The sequence below is a fragment of the Chiloscyllium plagiosum genome, chromosome 39 (assembly GCF_004010195.1).
Source record: "Chiloscyllium plagiosum isolate BGI_BamShark_2017 chromosome 39, ASM401019v2, whole genome shotgun sequence".
Classification (NCBI taxonomy): domain Eukaryota; kingdom Metazoa; phylum Chordata; class Chondrichthyes; order Orectolobiformes; family Hemiscylliidae; genus Chiloscyllium; species Chiloscyllium plagiosum.
The window spans coordinates 1,700,676-1,719,833 of record NC_057748.1 but is presented as its reverse complement, the minus strand read 5'-3'; the positions used below and the strand labels follow the sequence as shown (position 1 = coordinate 1,719,833).

At 46.0% G+C, this 19,158-nt stretch overlaps 1 protein-coding gene across 2 annotated transcripts in view; it reads left to right on the top strand.

Moving 5' to 3' along the window:
• Positions 1-19,158, top strand: part of LOC122542096 (chromobox protein homolog 6-like) — a 69,740-nt gene that overhangs the window by 1,446 nt on the left and 49,136 nt on the right. Inside the window, exons 5-6 of one of the 2 annotated variants that reach the window (XM_043679459.1) lie at positions 3,181-4,112; positions 16,129-16,203. In XM_043679459.1, the coding sequence (XP_043535394.1) occupies positions 3,181-4,101 (921 nt within the window). In that variant the 3' untranslated portion in view covers positions 4,102-4,112; positions 16,129-16,203. Of the gene's footprint in view, positions 1-3,180; positions 4,113-16,128; positions 16,204-19,158 lie in introns of those variants that run through there. The other variant, XM_043679461.1, reaches the window with a different exon arrangement.

Below are 19,158 nucleotides of genomic sequence, written 5' to 3'. Positions count from 1 at the left end.
TCACTGGGTCAAAATCCTGGAATTCCCTCCCTAAGGGCATTGTAGGGTCTGCCTCATGGACTGCAGCGGCTCACCACCTTCTCAAGGAAGTTAAGGATAGTTAAATATTTCGTTGGCTGTGAAGTGATCTGACAGGTCTGGTGGCCATGCAAGCTGCTGTATAAGTGGAAATCTTCCTTTTAAATTGGAAGAAAATACAGGAATATACAAAATGCCTGGCTGTAGGTAGAGTAGGCCATCCAGCAATGACAAGAATTTGCTTGAATACTAAAGTGAAACAGAACCAGGAATAATCCATTTAATTTATGGCAGTCTGTCAAATCGTATTGAAGGGCATAGAATGTTGACAACGCATGCAAGATTGAAATAAATGCCAGCTTCTATCCTCTCGATTGAGTGGTCCATAATATCCAGTGTACTTGGGAGTACTCCTCAGCCCTTTGTGATAGTGGTCGTGTGATCTTTACATTCAGCGGTGTAAACATGTTCCTGATTTTAATCACTGCATCGTCGGCAGTTGTTACTTTGGCCCTGAGCTCCAGAATCTACATCCACTATCTCCCCTCCTTCTGACCTCCTATAACCTGCAGTATAATGTCAAACCCTGTTCAAACTCTTGCCCCTTTGCCTTCATGTCTCTCTGTGGCTTGATGTCACATTGATGGGCTGCAAGGTGGCTCAGTGGTTAGTACTGCTGCCTCACAGCGCCAGGGACCTGGGATTGATTCCACCCTCTGGCGCCTGTCTGTGTGAAGTTTGCATATTCTCCCTGTGTCTGTGTGGGTTTCCTCCCACAGTCGCAAAGATGTACAGGTTATGGTGGGTTAGCCAAGTGGAATTGTGGGGTTACGGGATAGGGTGGGATGCTTGGTGTGGGCTGAATGGCCTGCTTCCACATCGTAGGGATTCAATTAAAGTAAAACTTTAACAATGCTACTCTGAAGAATCTTAATGTGCTTTAACAAATTAAAGGTGCTATATAAAAGCAGGTGGTGGTTGTGGAAAAGTGCAGAAGACCAGGGACCCCCACCCCAAATGTCCTGGCCAATATTTATTCTTTGCCAGTGTCACTGAAAGTTTATCCAGTCATTATCATGCTGCTGTTTGTGAGATCTTGTGTTTGTGAGATCAATTGGGAGCTTTTTTGCCTACGTTGCAACAGTGCCAATGCCTTGAAAATAACTTGTTAGCCGCTGAGTGATTTGGGACGTCCCAAGCTCATAAAAGGTGCTAAAGAAATGTCAGTTTTATTTTTGCGAGAAGGACCATCAGCCTGTTTGCTCACAGCAGCATCCTGAAGGCATCTGCTTCTCAGTGTTGTTTCAGGGTTACATGTTGGTCAGGACACACTTACAAATGCTGTCAGTCTTGGGACTCTCCCGCCCTGCAGGCGTTAGGCACTTGAGTCTTGTAGTCGCAAGCTCCTGATTCTGATGGATGCATGCTACCCACTGAGGTGTAAAATTGTAGAAAATAGAAACAGGAATAGGCCATTCAGCCCCTGAACCATTCCCCACCTTGCACAAAATCATGCCTGGCCTTAACCAGGCCTGACCTCCTCTTTCATGCCTGCTCCTCTCAGCCCTCTCCTGTTTAAGTACTTCCATTGATCTAGCCTCCATGACTCTGGGATAGAGAATTCTAGATATTTACTCCCCTCTGCAAGAAGGAATTCCTTCGCATCACCATTTTAAATGAGTGTCCACCTACTCTAGCTATGTTCCTTAGTTTGAGATTGCCTCACCCATGGACCATTTCCTCAATGTCGATCCTGTAAAGGGGCAGCTAGGTGGTTCGCACTGCTCTGTCACAGCGCCAGGGACCCAGGTTCGATTCCACCCCTGGGGCACTGTCTGTGTGGAGTTGGCACATTCTCCCTGTGTCTGGATGGGTTTTCTCCCACAGTCCGAAGATGTGCAAGTTAAATACATAGGAAATTGCTCGCAGTGTCCAGGGATGTGTAGGTTAGGTGGATTGGAAGTTGATCACAGTGTCCAGGATGTGCAGGTTAGGTGGATTGACCATGAGAAATGCAGGGTCTCAGGGATGGAATAAGGGGTGGGTGGGATGTTCTTCCGAGAGTTGGTATGGACTGGATGGGCCGAATGGCCTGCTTCCATACTGCAAGGTTTCTCTGATTCTATGAAACCCCCTCAGAATCTTCTACATTTCACCCCTCATTCTTCTAAACTTCAAAGTTTAAAGGTCTCACCATCGCGTCATAGTCATAAAAATGTACAGTATGGAAACAGACCCTTCAGTCCATGCCGACCAGATACCCCAACCCATTCTAGTCCCACCTGCTAGCACCCGGCCCACATCCCTCCAAACCTTTCCTATTCATGTCCCCGTCAGTTTAGCCTTTCTTGATAAGGCCCCACCCTCCCCCTCAGAATCAGCTGAGTGAATCTCTTTTGAATTGCCTCCAGTGTCAGGATATCCTTTCTCAAAAAAGCTGTCCAGTGTTTACGACTGAAACCTCAAATAAAAGGTCTCCCGTTTTCATGAAGAAAACAGATGGAAGTATAAAGTGCAATCTCAAAGTTCTGGCAGAAATGCCAGAATCCCCAAGCAAAGCGTGAAGGGTTTAACTGTGAAGAACCAGGGACCCGGTTTATAGGATGATGTTGCCTGATGTCATTGTTAACCAGTCAGAGTCGAGAATTGGCCTCACCTGATGATCGCAATGCTTTCGCTGCAAATCAGGTTTGGGCGGTCCGGTCGTGATTGCCTCACATTCGGGATAGTATTGGCTTGGTGTTCTCAAGTATCTGATCGCTCTCTGAAAATGCACTTGGAGTTCCCACCCACCCCGGTCCCTGCGAGCCCGTAACTGGAGGCAGCTTTCTGCTGGTTTGGTTCTGAGTAAGTGTTGTATTGGACTCAAAAGTGTTTGCTCTGGTCCATCCAGAGATGCGGCCAGACCTGCTCAGTTTCTCTACCATTCTCTTGAGATTGACTCCCTTGTTAGTCAAGAGCCAGTGGTTAGTGCAGCGAATGGGAATGTGGTAACTGTTGCATTAGCCAACATCTTGTGGAACGGTGGGGCGGGCTTGAGGGGCTGAATTGCCTGCTCCTCATTTATTCTGACCTAGCCCATGCAGTAGGGTTAAGGAGCTGCTCTCTGCTATGCTGTAACTGCTCTCTCTCTCTCTCCCTCCATCTCCCCCTCCCTCCCAGGCCCGTGCCCAGGCTGAAGCTTTGCGGATTGGGGACATGCATTTTTCCATGAAGCCTGGCCCGGGGTCAGCGGCCAAGCTTCCCAGCAGCATTGCCGCCTACAAGCTGAAGAAGAACATCCGCCGGTGCTACCGGACGTCAAAACGGAACCTGAGCCGTGCTGAGCCGCAGCCGGGCCTGAGCGGACAGAACAGGTCCCCCCTGCCCCTCCCCGAGACCGTCCGGATCATCAACCGCAAAGTGGAGCCTCGGAAACGCAACCGGAACCGCAACCGGATCATCCTCAACCTGAAGGTGATCGACAAGAGCAGCAAGACGTTGGGCAAAGCCAAGATCCCATCTCGTAACCGCGTTATCGGCAAGAGCAAGAAGTTCAGCGACAGTATCCTCCGCAGTCAGATCCGACACATGAAATTCAATAACTTTTCCGTCTACGACAAATCCTTCCGGACGCCGGTCGGGGATGGGAGGAGGATGGAGAGCGACGCGGGCGCCTCTTGCTCAGAGCCAAATTTCCGAGGTCCTGCCATCCGCCCTGAACCCCTTCCTGCCCCTCCCTGTGCCCCCTGTTACGCCAGCGACCCAGTGCCCCCGGGCAGCGAGTGTCAGCGGTCAGGGGAGGCACGTCATTGCGGGGCCAAGCTCCCAGGCGACACCCCGAGCCCCACGGTTCCCGATTGGCGAGAGGCAGAAGCCCTGGACCTCTCTCTGCCCCCTGAGTCAGCCGCAGGAAGGAGATCCCCTCCCGGGGGCCAGGAGACCGGGGCGGGCTCGGACGCCGAGCGAGACGTGTCAGACTGGCGGCCGGAGATGTCGCCCTGCTCCAACGTGGTGGTGACAGACGTGACGACCAACCTCCTGACTGTCACCATCAAAGAGTTCTGCAACGCCGACAACTTTGTGAAATCTGTCAATAAGTAGCCCCATGGCAGGTGGGGGAGGGGGTGGGGAATGGAACCTCTGTGTAAGGGAGGGGGAGGGGGCAGCCTTGGTCAGTCCAGTATTCCTGCCTCCAGTGGTCATTCCCTTTGTTGGACGGGGGCTCCGTGTTCCTGGTGATATTTGACAGTCAGTCACAGGCGCCATTCTCAATGCCAGCGTCAATTGTTTGTTTTTTAAAGGTGGCGTCACTTCCTCACGTCATGCCTTGCTGTAGGTGTGCACCCCTCTCTCCCCACCCCCCCTCTCCCCTGCTTTCCCTGTCCCTCATTCTCCCATCTCTCTGCCCCCCCCCCCCTCCCCCCGTCGCTCACCTTGGCTCCCGCCCACCGTGGGGATCTGGAGGCAGGGCTGTCGGGTTTCTTATATTAGTTCCTGGTTTTCATGCTGCAATCAAGACCTTTCCACAACACTATTAATTATCATTTAAACATGTAAAGCTTTGAGATGCAGAGAGAGAAACTGCGAGCGCTGAAAATCAGGCATAGAAGGGGAAGGTGCCTGAAACCCAGCGAAGATTTTGGGCCTTTCCGCTTCTATATGCCTCTACTTCTTCAGCTTCGTCTGTTTTGATATGTTTTTATTTGTAATATGAAGCAGTCAACAGCCACTTTATGGAGAGGAGACTAAACCTATGAGATATCTCCAAAGCTCAGCTCAACTGAGCTGGCTGAAACCAGCGACTTTTTTTTTTAAGAAAGGTCGTGATAAACTTTTAGTACAAATTAACTTTTATTATATGAGAAAAAGCTGAACGCACTTCTTAGTTAGAGCTCTGATTTAGCACAGAGACATAGCTGTTTGCAATTTGGGATTAGGGCTAGTCTGGGATGGGAATTATAGAGTCGAAAGGATTGTTTTGGTGGAATTCCTGTAGGGTTGGGGTGGAGTGGGTCTGATTTGATGACTGGGTAAGGTGTCTCCCTAACTCTTACAAGAGAAAGACCCTTTAACTGCTGGAAGAGGTTGAGGGAGACTGGCATCCTGTGCTTGGGATACAAGTTGGGGATGTTGGTATCCTGCACCCATCCCCCCCCAGTGCAGCTACTATGCTGCCTACAGCCACTGACTCTCCCTGGTGGTCTGCAGTAGAGACTGAAGAGCTGAACCCATCCATAGCAGGTTACCCACTACAAGAGGGCAATGTGATTGAGCTCATCTTTACTGTTTGTTCCTGTTGCACAATGCAGACAATTTAAGAGTGAATAGGAAGTGGCAGATTGGGAGGGACGTTGAGGAGGGCGATGCTGGTTGAATCCGGTGGTAAATCCAGGAGCTGGAACTGATAGTTCTTCATCGTTATGAAGATTAAACGTTAGCTTTCAGTGTAACAAGGTGCTTCCAGAGTTTGTCTGTGCTTGGGATACGTGGGTTCAGGTTTCGTTAAACACTATTATTCAGCAGTGGTCCACGGGGGGGGGGGGAATCTCAGAACAGAAACATTTCCCCATGTGACTCCAGCACCCTTTGTATTTTCTTCATGAAGATTGAAAAATAAGTATGACTGAGAATGCAGCGATTTGGAAATGTGTCCTGTATGATGTTGATGTGTTATAAGAATCTGGCTCCTGTCATGTTGTGGCACAAAGTTGGAAGGAATGTGATTTGCTCTTCATTCGGCAGGGACAGTTTCACCTGCTGTGGTGGATTCTGCGTGTCAGATTTATTTTGAAAACAGGATTTAAAGAAACTGCTTTGTATCCCTCGAGCTAATGAAGGGATGGTACAGCATTAACTCATCTGATGGGACTGCACTGAGATGCTGACCTTCCCTGCAACTCACTGGCTCCTTGGAGCAGTACCTGTTGAGAGATGGAATGTTTGAGGATGGGCTGTTCATTTTGAACTGGCAGCAGTTTGATGGAACTGTGGAGAGAAGCCTGGTGTTGGCTGCAGCCATTCATGCCATGCATGATCTTTCTCTGGGGTTGATGCAGCCAAGGGACTTTTTCCCCAAACTGTTAGCCCCTCACAGCATCCAGGAGCGCTAGGTACTGGAGGATGGGTCATTTCATTTGGAAACCGCAAAAAGGTCAGTTACATCTGGAAGTCAGCGAGGGCAGTGCTTATTGGGAGATGTGGTTTGTGGAATGTCAGGGGTCAAATGAAGATCCGACTTCTTTCTGGACAGAAGCACAATCATCAGTTTAGGCTTGATAATGGAGCTGAATAGGGAATGGTATTGTAGTGGCTGACAGAATGGGCCGAATGGCCTCCGGTGCTGCGCTGGCCTGTGATTGTCTTTTTCTGTTGGATTTAATTGGAGCACCTGGATTTGCATTGGTGATCAGAGATGCCTGCAGCCTAGTCAGGGGGTGTGGGAACTGGAGAAGGGTGTGCTTGGACTCCACTATCAATAAATGGAGCAGATTGATCTGCCTGTGGTGAATGATGGGCAGCAGTGGAGCCAGACCTGGTAATGACTGATGGAGACATTCTAACCCAGTTCCCCAACAGCCCTTTAATCATCATCTCCATCTGACTGTAATATTGAAAACCTCAGTTGGTCACCTCTGATCTCTCTATGATTCTTTATATTCTCTGTGATCCAGGTCAATGTACTTGGGTCAGAGAGACTGTCACTGTGTGTTTTTCCAATTTCTGACAAGAGCAGGTCAGTTTCGAAAGCAAAGATTCTGAGCTGTCCCAGTTCCTGACAACCATCCATACCAATGGCATCTTTGGACACCCTATGCCCAGAAAGAAAGTGATCATTCCGTCTCCAACTAACTCCCAGAGCGGCTGAAACCATCCCTGAATGGTAATGGGGAGAGAGATTCCTCACATTGGAATGAGAGCTGTAATGGAAGGAGCCATGGGAGCATTATTTAACACTGCTGTTCAGTCCTGACTCCCTTTCATCATGTTTCCATTCCCAGGTATCCCCTGGCTAACTGATGAAAAATGTTGTTTAAGGTGAAGTCATGTTCTGTGAGTACAAGAGCTTCCTATTGTTCTCTGGTGGGCGTTCTTACCGAACTGTCCGTCTTCCTGTCCTGATTGAATGGGAAAGTTGTAACGCTTGCCTCCATCTCCACACCAAAAGCAGTGTTGGTGTAAAATGTCAAAGTAGCAGTTTCCTGAAAGATTGACTGGGTGGGAGAATTTTTGATGTGAGCTGTAAAGGGACACATCTTTCATGGCTCACTGGTGTCAATAGTTAACTTTTGCAACAAAAAATATAGATATATCTCACGGGATGTCCAGTGGGACCAACATGTATTAAGTGTGTTTCTGGTTTTTGTGTCTAAAAGGCCAATAGGGAATGGGACTGTGTTCCGTTTTATGACAGAAAAAGTGGGTTGTTCAGTTGCATTCCTTCAGTTTGTTGTGTCAGAGGCTGTCTCTCGCTTTGTTACTGTCTCTTTCACTTCGAGGTACAGACTCATGCAGGCCTTTTGGTTGGGTTGGTTTTGGGGTGATGTGTGTAAGGAGTCGAACAGAAATGACTCCGTCTCTTCGTGTTCAGCTCAGGTAGGTGCTCTGCTGTTTGTATACAGCATACAGCATCAAAACAGGAAATCTCTGCAGAACATGAAATCCTTGTCTTCATAGCCTAGAGCACACCTCGAGCATCTCGAAGGTGAGAGTGTGGAGGAGTGTACAGGGGCTATTCATGCCCAGCTGCAACAAATGTTTATTGTACATGGGAGCTGGCTGTTAGCCTCTCCCATTCACACTGTAAGTCTGCACTGTGTACTCCAGCTGCATTTTACCGAATTCACTGTGACACTGTCGTGGGGTCAGTGCTGAGGGAGCGCCGCACTGTCGTGGGGTCAGTGCTGAGGGAGCGCCGCACTGTCGGAGGGTCCATTTTTGTGAGATGTTAAACCCAGGCCCTGCATGCTCCTCAGATAGAGTGGACAGTTTCGTTGCCACTTGCCTGAAGAGCAAAATAGTTCTTCCCCCATTTCCGCCTTCAGTTAATGTCTCTTTTAAAAAAACATTGGATGATCTGGTCATTAACTCATTGTTTCTGATATGCTGCTACATTTCAACAACATCTATATTTCAAATAGTCCAATGCTCATACAGTGCTTCAGGGTATCTGGATGTCATGCAAGGTGCTGTATATTTCTAAATTCTGCATGGTGGTCACTTGGTCCTGATAATAATTGGTCATTTCTGTATCTGCATGTTTGTGGTTTTACATCTTGCAGTGATTCCTGGGGTCTGCAGGTTCTTGAGGCTGGTTCTCCAAGTGATTGGTGGGAGTGTTACGCTTGGAGTTGAGGTTGCCATGTACAACAGTCGTCAACTCTCCCATTGTTTGAGGCCTGTTGATCCTTGGGTTAGACCATGACCAGTCATCTCTTTCTAATGAGAGAGCAGCCTGACTGTCCCTGGGATCTTGCTGACATTAAGCTAAAAAGGTGCCTGCCTCACGGAACAGAATTCCTGAGAGTGCACATGGTTCTGAAGAAACTGTCCAAAGTGGAATGTTCAGTAACTTGCACTGCACCTTCATTGGGCAAAGGCCTGGCATTGGATTGCTGTAGAGTCAGGAGTGTGGTGCTGGAAAAGCACAGCCCATCAGGCAACTTCCGAAGACCAGGAGAGTCAATGTTTCGGACATAAGCTTTTCAGCTGGAGAGAGTCAGTATGGACTTAATTGGCTGAAGGGCCTCCTCCTGTGTTATTGTGACTCCATGAGCAAATGTTAATACTTTAAAACTGCTACTCCTTTTTGTAATTTTGGGAACTAGTCCAAGTTTAAACACTTGCTGAGGCTGTGCACCAGAGTGAGTTACAGAGGAGTGATTGAACCACTGATTAAAATGTACATTTTGTTGAATATTGAACTTGGGGTTGGGAGATTTCAAGCAGGTCTCTGTTGGCAGGAGGCTCCACATGCAGATTACTACCATCAGTGTTCACTCTCAGCAGCTTCCTTCCTCCACAAACAATTTTTAAAAATTAAACCACCACCAAACCTGCAAGTAATTTGTTAACATTTACAACTTAGGGACAGCTGCACCTTTTCAACTTCCGAGTAATAAACGGGAGTAGGATTTGGTCAGTCAGCCCCTCAGACCTATGTTTAACTACTCTGTAAGGTCACAGTGGCAACTTTGCCACTCTGGCTCCCCTCAAACAGGTAAGGGTTTCAATAAGAAATAGGAGCACCTTGTGTTTAATGTTGTTAGCACCAACTGACCAAGCCAGGAGTTGAGAACTGGATCTGCTCCATCCAAGTGAAATGTAAATGTTGGAGCCTAGAATCAGATGGACTTGGTGTCACCAGCTGAATTTTTGTCAGTGCCAGCGAAGGTCTGCTTCATTTGTATGGGATGGTGGTGAGTCAACATCTGTATGGAGGAACCTTAATTGTCTGAAGGACAGGGGCATTGAGTATTTCATTGTTAATCAAATTCCGGATAATCGAATGCTGGATAGCATAGTTTAGCTGAGCATCGGGACATTGCTGATATTTGGATAATCGAGGTTGCTCTGTATATGGTATTAGACTCCATACTTGGGGAAGATGTAAATGAATTGGAGTTCAGAGATTTACCAGACTAATAGCTGGAATAGGAGAAAGGACTGCAGATGCTGGAGATGAGAGTCTAAACGTGTGGTGCTGGAAAACCATAGCCAGAAGGATTGCCTGACCGTGTTTCCAGCACCACAGTAATAGCTGGAATAGACAGGTTGTTTTCTGAGGAGAGGTTGGATTATATCAGCTGGAGTGTAGAACAGGTAACATAGTGGAAACCTGTGAGAGGCTGAGCAGTCTTCATCTGGTGGACGCGGCAAAGATATTTCCTCTTCATGGGAGAATTTAAAACCAGAGACTATTACTTAAAAGTGAGCGGCTGCCCATTTAAGACACAGATGAACTAAAAAGAACTTCTGAGGGTGGTTAGTCTTTGGAACTCTTGTTAAAAATGCACTGGACACAATGTCTTTGAATGTGTTTGAGACTGAGGTCGATTCTGGATAAGCGAGGAGGTGAAAGTTAGAAGGCTTGGTGGGAATTGTTGACTAATCAGATTAGCCATGATCTCGCTGATAAACCAGGTTTAAGGATCTAAGAGGTGATACAGATCCTAATTCGTATGTTCCTATGCACTGTCCTCGAATAGGCTTACAACAGCCTTTTACTGGATCCATGTTGTCCCTGTCCATGGACTGAGATGGCAGTTTCATATTGGTCAACCCAGGCTTCCTTTTCCAAATGGAAAGGCTGACCATCATAAGAGCAGAACGCGAGCCTGACTTGCTGACCACACTGAATGAAGTAGTTTTGTCTTCAGTAAAGATATCCCTGAACTTATGAGAGTCATAACAGTCGCCTGTCTGGTTTAGAAATTGCTCCAGTTATTTTTAGGGCATGGGTTTGGCCCAGTAACTGCACTCCGTTCCACAATGAGAAGGTCAAGGGTTCAAAATTGCAGATCAGAAGAACAGTGCTGAGGGAGCAGGCACTATCGGAGGGTCAGTGCTGAGGGAGCAGGCACTACCGGAGGGTCAGTGCTGAGGGAGTGCCGCACTGTCGGAGGGTCAGTGCTGAGGGAGCGCCGCACTGTCGGAGGGTCAGTGCTGAGGGAGCGCCGCACTGTCGGAGGGTCACTTGGGAAAATATTGCACTGTTGGAGGGTGAGTAAGGGGTGAGTGTTGCACTGTCAGAGTGTCATTAGGGTATGTTGCACTTTAGGAGGCTCATCGCTGAGGGAGTGCCGTGCTGTTGGAAGGTCAGTGCTGAGGGAGTGCTGCGTTGTTGGAGGTTGTTTTTTTGTTAAATGTGTCTGTCTGCCCACGTGGACATTAAAGATTTGCTCTATTATCTGGAAGAGGCACTAAGGATGTTCTCATATGCCTCATATCTTACCCTCAACAATTGTCTCAAAGGCAGGGTGACTGGTCAATGTCATCCATCAGTTTGTGGGTCTTGCTGTGAGAAAATTGTGGCGCTTTTTCCTAAATTACATCAGTGACTACACTTCCAAGAGACTTGGTCGGTTGTATTGGGTTTTGAGGTATTGTGAGGTGATGAAGGGTGCAATAGGAAATGGTTTTTTTTTTAACTGGAGACCATTGGGTCGCATATGGCGGAGATACTGAACGGGGATTTGGTGGGGAATTTGCTGACAGGTTGGGTTTACATGTAAAATTATGGAATCTTTGTATATGACGGAAACTGAGTGCTTCTGCCTGTTGGCTTGGGGAGGGATGTCTTGTTTGTGTTGCTGTGTTAGATTGTACTCCTTGTGTAGTTAGAGCATGCAGCCCTTTAGTGGATTCTCAAGTAAAGATGCTCATTTATCTGTGTGTCTCTTGATTAAAATGACAATCGAGTTATGACACTTGTGTTTTGAGAAGTAGGAGCTGCTCTGCTTTACTGCTGTGGCTCTATTGGAACAGAGATGAGACCACATGGTTTTCCTAGGTTGGAAGTGGAGCTCGTTTCCTTTTCATCCTGGGGTTTTTGGCACACTCTCAACATTTTGGGAATCCTTTGTGCAATCATGTTTTGTTTTTGTAGAAGGTACAAGCCAATACCTTGTTATTGGGTTGTTCCCATAGGGTTGAGGAATGAAGGAGAAAGGGGAGGGCTATAGTGTTGCTGCTGCTCACAGAGCTTTCTGGCATGGTCTGGGTGTTTTATCTTGGCACTTGCTTCTAGAACGAGAGAACTGACTGATCTTTGGATGTAACCTAGAAGTAGTGCCTTTTCATGTGTGCGGCAGTGAAACCTGCTGCTCAGTTTCTCACTCTTTGGGGTGTTTCTGTCACATTGTAAGCATTATTTATTCAACTGCCTCACGCTTATGCTTTGTGGTGAGTGTCTTGGAAAACCACACATTGTAGGAAAGGTGGTAATATGGAAGGAGAGGAGAGAGGACTGATACTACCATGGTGAAATAATTGAGCTTCTACATACTCAGCTTTTACATATTTTTAAACCCATTTAAAAACTTCTCTGTCATCAAAGTGGGCTGTAATGACCCCAATTCCATGTCAGCTGTGAGGAGTGCTTCCCATTGTGTGTGTGTGTGTGTATGTCTGTTCCTCCCTCCTACTCTTCCCTGCTCCCCACCTCTCTGTTGGGTTGACTGTTGAGTTTACCATCCTCAGTAATGGACACATGGTGGTGTAGACGGAGTGAGTAGTTTGGGATTTGACCCCTTGGAATGGTGTTGGATGTGGGTAATGGTGTGTCTGAAACCTGGTGATGGTGTTCTTAAGGTGACCAATGGAAGGTGGTGATTGTAGATTGACTCAGTTATTTCCCAAGTAACCTTCCTGCAGCTGATCTGGGCAGTACTGAAATTCTCTGGGATGGTACAGCCAGCTGAATGGTTGATGATTTTAGTGAGTTTTTGTGGCTCTTCTGCGCTGTTGGCACAAACACAAAAGATCATCAACCAGCTTGCTTTTCAGTACATGATTATTTTGAAAAACATCTAGGAGGTGCAGGTAACAGGAGTATGGTTGAAAATTGTTAATGGGGAGGAACTTGAATATTATGGGCTATTGACAGTTGAAGAGGCCTTAAACTGAGGGCAACCTTCAGAACAACTTGGCTCGGTTTATATTTGATGTGACTATTGAAGAATGATCGTCAATTTATTGGAAGGCAATCACTTTCTGTTCTCCTAACCTCTGTCACCTTTACACAAATACAATGTTAGTACTCTCCTTCAAACACTTTATTTAGGGGTTTGTGAGACAGGCAATCTAGTGTTGGAGGAGCTGGTTAGGAAAGGTCTGTAATGAAGACATTGGGAAGAACCTGGGTTTGATTCCCATCCTTCTCTGAATGAGCTCACCTCGGTCTGAAGTCTGCACAGGTTGACAAAGTATCGATTCATGAGTGTAGAGGGGGCTGGGGATCTGGGAATCATATGAGGTGCTGTCTTCATTGGTGTACACCCGCACAGTCAGGTAAGGGGGTTTGGGGGAGGTCGCAACATGTTCCAAAGGTTCCTGATGTGACCGACTCCGACAACATGAATAGCCTTGAGGTGGAGCAACTGTGGAAATATCAGTTGGATGAAAGGGGAAGTTTGGGAATTACTCGGTACGTGTCATGTTTTCTTAACAATAGAGTCCCTGCAGGAGAGAGAAATGAAGCAGCTGAATTTTGACCATCTCTGAACATATTGATTGATATTTGAATGCAGAGGGTTTAATGAATTCTGAATGAAGCTTGTGATTCCCCTCTGCACTCTCATTCCCTGATTTCTTTGTAACTTTATTTGTAAAGATGATTAGTGTTTGGAAATTGTATGTTGATGAGATTTTGTTGCTGTTCTTGCGATGGTTTTATGAATTTGCATTATTGTATGCAGGCACCCAGCACTTCTATCACGCTTTGTGAATTTGAAATAATAAATGTTCATGTTCCTAAAACCAGCCTCTGATTGTGTTACTTGAGGAAGCTAAATGAGACTAGAATATTTTTCAAGTGAAAATTGGAGACAGAATCCTGGTTGGTTTGTTCGCATTTGGGGGTGGGGACACTGGATGGATTGTTGATTTAAAACTAGAAGGAGATGTAGAAAGATGTTGCTGATGTAGAAGATTGGTGAAGATTTTCTTGAATGTTGGAGCAGTCATAGAAATGTATAGCACAGGAACAGACCTTCAGTCTAACTTGTCCATGCCAGCTAGATTTCCGAAATAAATCTAGTCCCATTTGCCTCTATATTTGGGATATGGAGAGTCCATATCCTTCTGTAACCCTCCTATTCATGTACCCATCCAGATGCCTGTTGAATGTTATAATTGGAGGAAGGTTTAGGAGAGATGTCAGAGGTCAGTTCTTCATACAGAGTGGTGGGTGTGTGGAATGCACTGCCAACAGTAGAGTCAGATACATTAGGGACATTTAAGTGAATCTCGGATAGGCACGTGGATGATTATAAAACAAAGGATATATGGGTTAGTTTGATCTTAGTAGGATAAAAGGTTGGTACAACATCAAGGGCCGACTGGCCTGTACTGGGTTGTACTGTTCTATGTTCTAACACACTCCCTCTAGCAGTTCATTCCATACTAGCACCACCCTCTGTGTGAAAACATTGCCCCTTTAGTCCTTTTAAATCTTCTCCCTCTCACCTTAAACCAATGCCCTCTAGTTCTCCCCCACCCCAGGGAAAAGACATTGTTTTCCCTATGAATGCCCTCATGATATTATAAACCTCAGCCTCCAACGCTTCAGGGAAAATAGCCCCAGCCTAACCAGTCTCTCCCTATAGTTCAAACCCTTGAACCCTGGCAACATTCTTGTAAATCCTTTCTGAACCCTTTCAAGTTTAATACCCTCTTCTCTCCTGTGTCCTTCAATCTCAAAATAAGTTGTAGGTCATTTTGGACTGAGATGAAAGATTTCTTTACTATGCTGAATCTTAGATGTTCCCTCTCCTCAAAGGGTGGTGCAAGCTCAATTATCGAGCAGATTCAAGTCAGAAATCAGACGATTTTGAGCTACTAAGACGTCAGGGGCTATGTGGCTAATGGCAAAAATGGTGCAGAGTCAGATGATCAGTCGTGTGTGTGAATGGTGCACTGGGCTCAATGGGTGAACAGATTCCAACTATTTCCTACAAGTCTCTTTGGTCACGGGGAGCTGACAATGAGTTAAATAATGTGTATGCTGCTTAACAACAAGGGGTCCATTCATAAGCTGAAAGCATTTGAGTTGTGGATGTATCAGAGTACGTTTCTTGTCTAATGTCACAGAGTCTAATGAGATGCTGGAAATGGCTGAAGAAAAGAGAAACTGAACATCTGAGGAAGGTGTATGTAATGCTTCAGTTGTCTCCTTGGAGCAGATGGTAAAGGCAGTTTATTAAAGGGGAAGCTTGAGGGAAAAGGCAGGAGAGGGAAGTAGAGGAAAACTGGGATGATAGATACAATGGGTGGAACGTTTGGGTGGACAGAGATGGAAACTTCTGATATCCTTCAGAGATGATGACACCAGAATTGCTCGATAGATTTGATCTCTCAGGTTGTTACTGGAAACATTTAAAATAACACCAAGAGACTGAGGACGGATTGTTTCACCCTGCAGCTGTTTGGTGCCTGGAACTTTACTGACTGGAAAGTTGGTGAAGGCAGAACCCCTCCATGTGTTATGAAGTTTTAGGGAGATGCTCTAATCTGCATAGCCATGGACCGAGCGATGAGACTGGATGGCTTGGCCTCTTTCTGCTGTTAGCTTTCCCAGGGTTTCTAGGCGCCACAAAAAATTGAGCCAGAGGAAAGTTACAGAACAGGAAAAGACCATTCTGCCCATCATAGTTGTGCTGGCTGAAGAAAACAGTAGCCCCCCTCGCCCCACCAAAATTCTAACTCTAACTCCCCCTCCCAATATCTGGTCTGGAGCCTTGGAGCTTCCTGTGCCTCTGGTCAGATGCAGGTTCATTTTTCAATGAAGTGAGGGTTACTGCCACAGATACCATAGTAGTCTGTGAATTCCAGACTCGTCACCCTCTGAGTGACTACATTTTTCCTTAGGTCCCCTATTTAATGCAAGCATGGCTGATCTCTCATCTCAGTCTCAATGCCAATTTTCTGTCTGCTCTCCACAGTCTTTCAACCTGTTACTAACTTAAAAAAAAATCTCTCATCACTTCCTAAAATATGCTCAATGTCTCAGTATCTGTGACTCAGGGGCTGTGAATTCCACTGCCCCTTATCCTAAAACTATAACTTCTCGCCTTCTAATCCTTTACCAATGATAGCGAGTTTTGAGAAGATTTGTAGCTCAGGTTGAGGTTCTGGATGTAGGCTTGCTCACTGAGCTGGAAGGTTCATGTTCAGACGTTTTGTCACCCTACTTGGCAACATCTTCAGTGAGCCTCCAGACTAAGCACTGCTGATGATTCCTGCTTTCTATTGACATGTTCAGGTTTCTTTGGGTTGGTGATGTCATTTCTTGTTTTTTTTCTCAGGGGGTGGTAAATCATTGGACAAACAGGCAGCAAACTAGCCACCAGGATACATGAACACCAACTAGCCACAAAACGACATGACCCTCTCTCTCTAATATCCTTACAGACGAGGAAGGCCACCACTTCGCGGGGACAGCACATCCATCCTAGGACAAGCCAAACAGAGACACGCATGAGAATTCCTAGAAAGCATGACATTCCAACCGGAACTCTATCAGCAAACACATTCACTTGGACCTGATTTAACACCCCCGAGAAAAAGAACAGGAAATGACATAATCACAGGAAATTATATCACTAACCCAAAGAAACCCAGACATTTAAATAGAAAGCAGGAATCATCAGCAATGCTTCTTCAGGAGGCTCATTGAAGATGTTCCCTAGTATGATGACGAAACATCTGAACATGAACCTTCCAGCTCAGCGAGCAAATTTACATCCGGACGCATCCTCTACCAATGATCTTACATAGAATCCTACAGTATGGAAACAGGCCATTTGGCCCTAATGGTCCACACCGACCCTCTGAGAGTATCCCATCAGATCACTCTACATTTACTCCTGGCTATAGGTCTCTAAATATTATGGCCAATTTTAGAATGGCCAATTCACCTAACCAGCACATCTTTGGATTGTGGGAGGAAGCTGGAGCACCTGGAGGAAACCCACACAGATATGGAGAGAATGTACAAACTCCACGCAGTTGCTTGAGGCTGGAATTGAACCTGGGTTCCTGATGCTGTGAGGCAGCAGTGCTAACCACTGAGCCACCATGCCACCCTAAGTCGGTGCTCGCTGGTAACATCTCTCTGCCTCTGCTCAGGGAAATCCAGTGCTTCCTGTCTACAACATTACAGCGAATTATTACTTTGTACGCCTCGTGATGCCACCCCTCAGCCTCCGCTATCCTAGGGAAAGCAACCTTAGCCTATCCAATCCCTCCTCACTGCTGCAACTTTCAACCCCAGCAATATTCTTGTAAATCTCCTCTGTACTCTTTCTACATCAATGATATCTTTCCTTTATGTGGTAACCAGAATTGTGCACAGAAACCCAACTGTGGCCGTGGCAGCATTTTAATAAAATTCCAGCATTAAATCCCAGTTTTTGGATTTACACCTCATCTAATGAAGGCAAGCGCACAACTTGCTTTCTTCACCACCTTTATCTGCCTGTTCTGCCATTTTCAGAGACCTACGAACAAGCACTCCAAAGTCTCTGCTTCCTTTAACCTGCTGAACATTTTCCTGTTTATTGCATAATTTCTAGTTTTGTTTGCCATCCTGAAATGCATTACCTCACCATTCTTCAGATCAAACTTAATTTCTGCTTTTCAGGGGTTTCAACGAGCCACTGGTATTATCCTGCAGTCGACAGTTACTTCTTCACTGTCCACTATCTCTTCACTACCAACCACCTCTCCAATATTAACTACCTGCCAATTTTTGTGTGAAGAGCAAATTTCCCAATCTGAAACATAATCTCACAAACAGCAAAGGGCCTATGGATCACTGGCTTGTTTCCTTTCTCTGAGCCAGTTATGGATCCAATTCACCATTGCCCTTGTATCCTATAGACTTTAATTTTCTGATCAATCTGCCATGTAGGACCTTGTCAAATGCCTGACTAAAATCCATGCAGACACCATTTACTGCATTACCCTCACCAAACCTGCTTGTTACTTCCTCAAAGCTGTCGATAAAGTTAGTAAGGCACAATATTCCCTTAACAAAACTGTGTTGACTATCCCTGATTAATATCCTTGATTAATCTTTGCTTTTCTCAGTGATGGCTCGTTCTGTATCTCACCATTGAAAGCTGACTGGCCTATAATTATTTGGTCTATTCCTCTCAGATGTACACTGGAAAACAGTGAAAGAGGGAAACTGCAGAGGGAGAGGTAAGAACATAAGGAACAGGAGCAGGAATAGACCATTCGGCCCATCGAGCCTGCCCCACCATACAATAAGATCATGGCTGATCTTTTCATGGACTCAGCTCCACGTATCCATCCGCACACCATAATCCTTAATTTCTTTACTGTTCAAAACCCATCTTTGAATGTTTTTAAGGCAATGAGGTAGCATCAACTGCTTCACTGGGAAGGGAATTCCACAGATTCATAACCCTTTGGGTGAAGAAGTTCCTCCTCAACTCAGTCCGAAACCTACTCCCTCTTATTTTGAGGCTATGCCCCCTAGATCTAGTTTCACCCACCAGTGGAAGCAACCTCCCTGCTTCTATCTTATCTATTCCCTTCATAATTTTATATAGCACAGCAATCCCCTTAGGAATGTCAACTTTGTAATGGGCTTGACTGCTTTGCAAGCATTACATCAAGAACAGAGTCAAACACTTGGTTTATTAAAAATTAATTGAACAAATATATTATGAGAGGGCATCCAGTACTGTGGGTATGATGCACACTGTGTGGATCTGAACAAGAGACCATTCAACCCGAAAGGTTCGTGTTGTTCAGCCTGAATAGGACTATCTAAAGGTTAAACCCTTTCTCCCACTTCAGCCTCATAATCCCAAATAAAATGTGTTACTGTCAATCTTAAAAGATAAACTTGATCCTCATCATTTACAAATGTTTGAGTGAGAGAATTCCAGATTTTTTAAACTCTTTGCCTCCACAAGCATCCACTCCCTCCACCACCGATGCTCAGTAGCAGCGATGTATACTGTCCACAAGATGCACTGCAGAAATTCATCAAAGATCCTCAGACAGCACCTTCCGAACTCACAACTACTTCCACCTGGAAGGACAAAGGCAGCAGATACATAGGAACAACACCCCTTCAAGTTCCCCTCCAAGCCACTCACCGTCCTGACTTGGAAATATACCACCGTACCTTCTTGTCACTGGGTCAAAATCCTGGAATCCCTTCTCTAAGGGCATTGTGGGTCAACCCACAGCACGTGGACTGCAGCGGTTCAAGAAGGGAGCTCAACCCCCACCTTCTCAAGGGGCAACTAGGGACAGGCAATAAATGCTGACCCAGCCAGTGTCACTCACATCCCACAAATATCTGGTGTTTTCCCTCCTGATGGCCTCACTGTAATTATAAATTTATTTCACTTTGTTTTGCATCTCCACCCATATATTCACCTTGTTTAACTCTCAGCCACA